Below are 9,082 nucleotides of genomic sequence, written 5' to 3' on the forward strand. Positions count from 1 at the left end.
CTCTGCCAACTGAGCTATCCAGCCACAATCAAGCTAATCAGGAATCAACTGGGTTCCTGAGGGGTGACAAAGGACGTCAAAGTTTCTAGGAGGCAATAAAAAGAACATTGGTAAACTCCAACACAGCTGACAAGGCTTCGGCAACATTAGCTGTGACGCTTTGTCATCATGGCCGAAGCATCAAAATTGGAAGTTTTCTAAATGTCCCACAAGTGTTCACTGAAGCTTACAGATTCGTTTCCCTTACCTGCCTGCCTCTTCTCCCGAGTTCACCACACCCCCTGGTGCCCGGCAAAAAGTTGCTGATCTTGGATCGAATAGTACTTTATATCCCTGCTTCTTTCTATAACAGGGCTACTCAATTCAGCCCTATGAGGGCCGCAATCCAGCAGGTTTTTCATATATTCCTGCTTTAACACACCTCAGGTGTGTTGGTGCAGGGATACGTGGAAAACCTGGTGGACTGCAGCCCTTGTAGGACCGAATTGAGTATCCCTGTTCTATGATGACAAGTTTTCCTCATTTGTAAGGACATATATACAGTAAAAATATAAGTTTTCAATTACTTGGCAATTATTTTAAGCGACTAATAATTGTCAACCAGTGGCGGTCATGACGGGGCCAACTGACCGACTGCAGCATGCTTTTCCTGGCAGCATTTTCCTGCTCTACTCCAGAGATTTTGACTGTTCATTTGGAACATCGTCCCATCAGTGTTGTCCACCAAATCTGCATTAACTACCCGCCCATCCGTTATTTACACTCGTTTATCCACTTTAGGGTCTTGGAGTAATAACGAATTAAAATCCCTGAGGGGATGATGCTCCGAGATCTGCGACGCTGTGGACTGGGAGGTGTGGTGGACCGGGAAGAAGAGGCAAACAGGCCACACCCCTTCATTAAATAAAATAACTCAAAATAAAAAGAGCAAAATAAAAATGGCACTGGCAATATTGTGACCAGAAAATAGTCACTCAGTCAGTAACACAAACAGATCACTGACATGGTGTCCTGCAGCCTAAACTAGTTATAAGGAAACTTTGCCAAATATCTGACAAAATAGAAAATGAAAAGCCTTTGTAAAAGGCTATTCCAACTTTCGATAATTCGTTATAACCAGATTAATGTTTTATATTAACCAGTTATTAAAATCAGTTTCTGACAGATTATTTTGATTGTTTTCATTGACTTTATTTATTTTATGGCTGGAGTAATTGGAGGAGCAGCTTGTTCCCTTGGCATCACACTGGGAGCAGGAGGCTTTTTAGCCCATGCACCCTTCATGTCTGGCAGTTTTCCATGACCGCAGTCGCCTGGCTACCACTGACTACTGCTAATGCAATAAGCTGGCCAAGCCATCACTTGCGAACGTTTGCCGGAGTGCAGATGTTGGAGATGGCTGGGGTTGGTGTTTGCCAACTCCGATGGGGAAAACAAAGTAGTCTGCAGCAGCTCCTGTTTAGATTAATCAAATCAGTTTTTATTCATAAAGCACTTTTCATACATGTATAGCACAAAGTGCTTTACAAAACAAAATGCACTTAAAATGTTCGCAAATTAAGAAGAATATAAAATAACAATTAACAGGCGTCACCTCTGTCAGTCAGGACAGGTGTGATGTAAAGAGGACTGGCGACAGCATTTTGGGGGTGTGTCCCACAGTAAGATTCTGACATGAATGTTGAAAGAGAACCAAGATATTTAATGGATGGAAAAGATAGATGATTACAAAGGGCTTGGTCACTACTTTCCATTCCAGCAGTCATAATGCTTCCCTGCAACACACAGATAATAAAACATGACTCTGTTTAGAAATTTGCTGACAACATTTTGGAGTGAGTCCTTATCCTGACACAGATCTTAAATTCTTAAGTAATTTTAAAACATGCTCAGGGGCAGTTTCATACAAATGATAAATGTGGATTTCTGTCTGAAATATTTTAAGCCTGCAAACTTTTGTTTAACCAGCTCATCTGTAAGAAAAATTAAGTTATTAAATGTTCTTTTAACATAATTTAATTGTTAAATTTAATTAGTTGAACTTTAGTTGAAACTAGGTGCATTATAAGTATAAGAGCAACAACTATCCACAACATGCAGTGTTTTTTTTTTTTCCTCCCTCAGCACCTCTACTTAGCCTCTTTGTGATCCCTTGTAATTTTCAAATGAGTTATCATCTTTAGACTAATAGTTACGCTTTCATATTTTTTCTCATAAGTCACTTTGAGTAAAGGCATCTGCTAAAAGAGTAAATGGTAAATATATTTGGATCCACATATCCTTCACAGTGTCCTTTCCTGTGCTTTTAAATGGTGGGGGTTTCTCATCCCAGTCTCTATGCACTTTTACAAAGTGTCTCTCTTGTTTCTTCTCTTCTTCCCTCTTATATTCATTTTTACAGGCTGGACGGTTTACCACCAAACGTCAGAGAGAGTCACCTATAAATCTAGTAGCAAACCACGCACTAGATTCCTCAGTGGACCTGTGTCTCTGTCCATCTGTTTGTATTTGTTCTTTTCTATTTCTCCTCGCTCATTTCCATACTCTTTGTTTAACCTGCCTTCATCTTCTATCCACCCTTGTTTTCTTTTTTATATGTTCTATGGTTGATATTTTTTTTATTGAATATTATTTTTAAGTCTCTTGGCAGGCTTCCTTACCTGACATACATCACTGTTTTTTCTTCATATCACTCAGACTAAACTCAGCCCAGTCAAAAATTATGTTTTGTATGTTTTTGTTTTTCCTGACAGCCAGATGGTATCACTCATAAACATATTTAATATTGGTATGCTAAAGTAACTGCATATCTATGGAATCAATTAAATATGGCTAAAGTAGACACACACTACCAGGACAAAAGGCTTGTACAGCCAGGAACTGTATATTCAGTGAGTCAGGCCAATTTGTGGGACTTGTGCTTGTCTCTCTTATCAGGGTTTGGTAACCATAACATTATATGGAAACAATTCTTGCTGTGAACATAGTGGTTAACTACAGTTGTAGTGACCATCTTTACTTTTAGCTCTTTAAGCTCACTACTGTAGACCTTATGTTTCTATACCTGCCGCCAGCCCAGATGAAGAATTTGAAAATGTCTTGACTTCAGTGCACTCCAGCAAGCAGTGTGGCGAAACCACATTTAAAGCCAACATTAAAAGATAATGGCATAAAATTAATACTAGCTTCCAGTTCCTGACATGTATTGAGGTTTCGTACAATTGAAGAGTGCACAAGTTCAACAGTAATCTTACTGAAACTGATTCTGAAATCATATTCTTGGGGTATATTTCTTCCAAACATTTTGTTAGCAGGAGTATAGAGCAAAATAGTTATTATAAAATTAGCTGTACTGCCTCTTGTACATCTTTATGCATTCATGTGTGTGGTCTTCAATAGCCAGGCTAAAAGTAACTGTAATGTAATAAATGCCTAACATCAGTTCCTTTTTTTTCTTTTTTTCTTTTTTTTTTTTTCTGGCAATCATCCACAATTCATAGAAAACAGTCACAGTCATAGCCATTAATTTGTGGGTATATTGCCTCCTTCCCCTCATAATTGCTTAATGCAGAGCTTTTGGCAGCCAAAATTCAAAAAGACACCACAAGCACCTTTTGGGCTTGTGGGATGCTAGTCCTGTCCAAACATGGGCCTAAGGTCACGCCTAAAACTATTCAGCGTAACTATTTCTGCAAGTTTATGTGTGTGTGAGTGTGTGTGTGTGTGTGTGTGTGTGTGTGTAAATGTTGAGAGTGACAGTCTTTCTACCTTTATTTATTTGTTGTGTTTTCATCCACTGTTAATTTTGATCTTATAACATCTTGCAAGTTGAGGCACTTTGCCCAAGTCTGCAATCCTGTGTATAAGAGAAACTTCCCCCAACCCTCCCTGGTAGGCAGGGCCCTTTTGCTCTCTGTCCCTCATGTTTGGATGGAGAAGACGTGCATGGTGCAGGCACCAGGCAGGGCACTGATGGAGACATGCTTCGCCATATGAAGGGCTGTATCATCAATATTACTGTTATTTTTGTTTTAATTTCTTCCCTCCCATTCACTTCTCCTGCATGTATAAACAGTGCTGACTTAGACAAACTCCAACTAGTAATTGTGTGTGCTCGTTAAGTTTTAAATTTTATTTTTTTAGGTTTCACGATTGTTTCACAGGCTTTCTCACATGGACAAAGGGATCTTTTTTTTTTGGTTTACTTCAATCTAATTTCCAGTCTTCTTTTCTTAGAAAACAGTTTTCCTCTTTCAGTCTGCCTGCCAGTTAGTAAACCAGTCATACAGAAACTTGCAAACTAGTAAACCTGAATGATTAATATCCCTATTTGTAGAGACAGTTAAGGTGCATTTCACCGAATTTTCTTTTAATTCTGCATTATAAAGAACAGGAAACTCTGTCAGACAGTTTTACATTCACCATAAAACCTGAAGGTCTTTATCCTGACAAGAAGCAGGAGCTGCTTTACATTTCAACTTCACAATCGAGAGCAGTTTGTTTCCTCCACTACTCATCAGTAACACCTTCTAGTAGCCAGCTTTCCCGAGTGATTGCCCAGTTTAAAAGGGACACCTAGGTTCTCTCTTTCAGATTTTTTTCAACCCCTTGTCCCCTTTTTCCTCTTTCTCTCTCCCCACTTGTTTTGATAGCTGAATGTGCTTTTGAAGTAGCTTGTCCACATACTTGTGGTGTGCCATGTGTCCTGGCCTAACTGTTTCTGTCTTGTGCTGTTTTACCTTTTCATAGGGTCCACTCTGAAACGACTATGTCTAGGCAAAGAGCGCAGTAGTAGTAACTATCTAATTTACTTTTTTCTCTATATTTCTAACTCTAACCTCACTACTTTAGTCCTGTTTGTATGTACACTTTTGTTCTTATTATTTTGGCTCTTGAAAATGTTGTACTATTTGTTGAAGACGTGGGTACCAAGACTACAGATTGTTGCACTGTTTTGTTTTGCATGGCGATGTGCCCACATGTCTTGAACGTGGAATTTGTCACTGCTTGCAAATCAGATGTTTGATTTTTTTTTTTCTGTATTTTCCTCATTGAAGTCATGTTTGTTGTAATCATTTGACTGCTATGTTGGCAGGATGTCAGTTGTAACTATATGCACATTTAGTTTGGCCTCACCAAAAAGTGACTTTAGTTAATGTGTTTTAGGTTAATTTAGACACAACTGGCTCAAATTTGGCCACACAGCAGCCAATTGATTTGACAGTCGGCGGTCGTTCTTTTTAATATTCACCATCAATGCAGATTTGTGAGACTTTTTTTTGTCTTTTCAGGGTCATCTCTTAACACCACCACAGCACAGACAGCCTCCAGTCAAACACAGCCATCAGTAACTGCAGCCACGCCCTCACCCTCTCATCAGCCATTCACACGACTCGCTCAGGTCCAGACCAACAACAGCAACAACAAGAGAGGCACATTTACCGAAGATCTCCACAAACTCGTAGATGACTGGACAAAGGAGACTGTAGCAGCAGCCAGTCAGCCACGGCCCTCCCTGAACCAGATAAAACAGCAGAAACACCAGCAGAGCCTGGACGGCAGGCTGCCGCCGATGGGAGCAGTTACACAAGAGGTATGTGAAACTGAAATAAGCAATCAATAAGAGGATTTATTAGTGTGATAACTGTATGGAATTTCTTGTTTTATGTAAATGGGAATCAATCTGTGCATCTTTTTCTACAATTGCCTTCTGTTTCAGATAAAATGCCATGTAGTTCCCAACAAGTTCCAGCTTCCTCTCTCATGCCCAATGACTGCTGCTTTAAGCCCTGGTATGCCTGCGGCCCTAGCACCAAATTCCTCCACAACACTCCCTCCTGGTTACCTTGTGCCAGTGGGCTCCTATGGTGGGATGGTCCCAGGTCCTCTTTACCCCCAGCAGTGGCCTGGCTTGCCTAGTCCTGTAGGCTCTGTCGTTCCCATAGGCTTACTTGGTGCTCCGAGAGCGATGCCCTACGCCACAGTGGCAAACCCAGGAATCCGAGCCTTTCCTTTGGTCATGCACAATCCCGAGAATGCTCCCTTTCCAAAAACCACTAGGACTACCTGATCTGCTACCTAAACTGTGTTTGTGTGTCTGCTCCATTCAGTCACACATGTACATAGTCTGATGTTGTAAATAACATGATGGAAGTGTTGGTATTCTTTATACAACACGTATATCTGTTAGTCTGTTCAGTTGTGTGTGCGTGTGTGTATGTGTGTTAATACTATACAGTTCATGTTAAGTATGTATGAATGCCTAATGCTTTTTTTGGCTTTAGTCTTAACTAAACTCAGCCATACAAGACATTTTATCAAAATATATTTCACAATTTTTTTATTCTAATTTGTTTTTTGTTACTGCAGTTTCCACATTGCTTCTTGCCTTTTTGTTTTGTTTGTTTTATGTACACTTTAAACACTACATTGGAATCCAAATACCAGTGTCTTGGGATTCAGTGACAGAACAGTATTTACGGTTAAAATATTTTCAAGAATGTAGTGCCTTGAACATGGATTTCTATGATTTTTTTTTTTTTTTTTTTTTTAACATTTTTGCATCCAAGTTGTTTTATTTAAAGGTAGCTTGATTGCAGCCTCTTTTTTTTGCATTGCAGATTTTTTTTTTTGTTGTTTACATATGAATGCCCTTCTAGTACTGCACTATTAACACAGTATATATTCTTATTTAAAAAGTAGAATCATATTTTAACTCTTGTTTACTTTTCACCCCTGTGACAGATGGAATGCCATAGTGGTGAGATGTTCTGATGCCTTGCAGAAACAAATGTACAACTGATGAGGGATGGAAAAAATTATTTGCCAGCTGCCAAAATTCACTCATTCAGGTCAAATGGTTCAGTCGGACACAGCCTCTCCCCCCCCCTCCCACACACACACACACTTTCTTTAATTGGACAACCTACGCATTGGACAGCTTGAGAGCTGGCAGTGCTGTGGTGAAAAGGCGGTGTCCAGAGCCATACATACTGTACATAGCTCTTTCTACAGTGTATGCCTCTGGTAGTGTTCTGATCAGAATGTAGCAATTAATATCTGAAGGTTAGAGGCTCAGAAGTGCAATTTAAACCCTCCATAAAGCTTTGATCGTGGCCTTGCCACAAGCCTTATGTTTGATATGTGCAACAGCTGCAAGCTTAAAAAGCTGAGCAAAGTCACAAATCACCAAAACAACAGTAAATGGCTACCATTTAAAGTATAAATACAACACACCACCCAGCAAAGTCTCAGTTCACTACTGCTAAATTGTTTTTTTTAACTTGGCTAGTACGTAACATATACCTTATGTAAAATGATTTGTGCAATCAGCAGTTAGGTGGGATGTTTATAATTTATTTGATGTTCATTTGATTAACTTTTTTTTTCTTTTTTTGAGGGGGGGGGGGGCGCTGCTATTTTATTAAGATGATTCTACTGTAAAGTTGAGCATTTTTTTTCTATGTGATGGTACGCAAGACTAATATTCCTTGAATTAACAAAGGACATGCTTGCTTTTAATGACCGCCTGATTTCTTTTCAGTAATGTAATGCAAAATTAAAATGACACTTGACTTGGGGGGGATTTGCACAACATACAGTCTCCCTTTATGTTTGAGTTCTTGCACTGTATAGTGTGTTTCACTCAGCTGTATTTTTTTAATTACTGACAAGCATGGCCAACCTTTCATGTTCCACAAAGCAAATAAACAGTACATATATTATGGTTACAAATGTCACATCTTCACAACACAATATAAAAGTTTCAGCACCCCTGTCCTGCCAAAGCTGTGAATTGTAAAGTTTTCTTGTAGCTTGTATTTGTACATTTAATTTTGACTGTTTAGAGGTAATGCTGATAAAGGCAGGGTTGTTTTGATGTATATTATTCCATCAATTCAGTTTGAATTGGAATTTTATAGGATATTATGCAGAGTCTTCTGCTTTGGTGAAATACTTCTAATAGTAAGAGATTTCTGTTCTCTGTCACTTGTATCTGGTATGTTTTGTTCCACCTCCTTGACTTCTCCCAACAAGAGAGCAGAGGAGGGGATAACTTGTTTGCATATTCATATTCATTTGGACACAGTGATCAAATGGAGAGCTAAAATGCACAGAGAAGTCTTAACATTTTTTTCTCTGCACATATCACTTCTGGCTGCCCACATATGATTATGCTCCGATTGTCCAAAGGCTTGTATTTAAATGGTGTGGGATTGCTTTTGCCTGCTCTACATCCCACTGCATTACCCCACCTTGTCCTGCTGCACTCTTATTACAGACTGTATGTTGAGAGAGAAATAAATATTTTGTGCTTGATGGTGTGCCTCAGTTATTTCTCTTTATAAAAATTGTTTAGTCATTTATGGGATAGTTTTTCTCTAAAAACTATTTGAGCAATTGTCTGGGGAAGTTTGATGGCAATAACAAGCCACAAACCTCCAAATAATTTTAATTCTATTTGTCTTGTTTTACACAGACAATTGTTTATATGCTTTTTGAAGCCTGATTTAATATTTCACTATTTGAAAATCGTCATTTTTTTTAAATTTCCTGAACAAAATTGAACTTGTAAGTTTGACCTTTTGTTTACCCACAGAGTTATGATCATGCTAACAAATATATGTATGTATTTTGATATATATTGCATAATCAGCCTATTTAAACATTTCAGAAAACTTCAGCGGTAAAAGAATTGGCTTTGTAGGTAATAAACTGAAGTTTTAAATTCTTCACCTGCTGTAACACTTAATTTGGTTGCTTATATTTTTACTTAGATTTTTATATAATACATTACGCAGTTACCTTTCACTGTTAACGAGAGTTACAAATGTAGAAGATATGCTATATTTATTAAATGCTCAAGTATATTGGTTACATTTCTAACTATTGGAAAGTCAGTTGACCATACAGGCCAGACATTACGCTTTACGGACATTTTTTAAAATTATTTATTTACAAAGCCACAGATTCGCAACATCAAGAGTTGTGTCTGTATGGAAACAGTATAAAATGTGAACCAATAAATGTGAGCCATTAGGGGGATATAATTTGCTACTATGAAATGTCGATTAAAATGTAA

The 9,082-nt window shown here is 38.4% G+C and overlaps 1 protein-coding gene across 3 annotated transcripts in view; it reads left to right on the top strand.

The window, feature by feature from the left end:
* Window positions 1-8,319, top strand: part of LOC121651135 (serine/threonine-protein kinase WNK2-like) — a 46,443-nt gene extending 38,124 nt beyond the window's left edge. For all 3 annotated transcript variants that reach the window (XM_042003050.1, XM_042003051.1, XM_042003053.1), the window contains 4 exons: window positions 2,402-2,500; window positions 4,750-4,794; window positions 5,292-5,593; window positions 5,720-8,319. In XM_042003050.1, the coding sequence (XP_041858984.1) occupies window positions 2,402-2,500; window positions 4,750-4,794; window positions 5,292-5,593; window positions 5,720-6,070 (797 nt within the window). In that variant the 3' untranslated portion in view covers window positions 6,071-8,319. The remainder of the gene's footprint in view (window positions 1-2,401; window positions 2,501-4,749; window positions 4,795-5,291; window positions 5,594-5,719) is intronic.
* The last annotated feature ends 763 nt before the right edge of the window (window positions 8,320-9,082 follow it).

This window comes from Melanotaenia boesemani, chromosome 13, assembly GCF_017639745.1.
Source record: "Melanotaenia boesemani isolate fMelBoe1 chromosome 13, fMelBoe1.pri, whole genome shotgun sequence".
In the NCBI taxonomy this organism is placed as follows: domain Eukaryota; kingdom Metazoa; phylum Chordata; class Actinopteri; order Atheriniformes; family Melanotaeniidae; genus Melanotaenia; species Melanotaenia boesemani.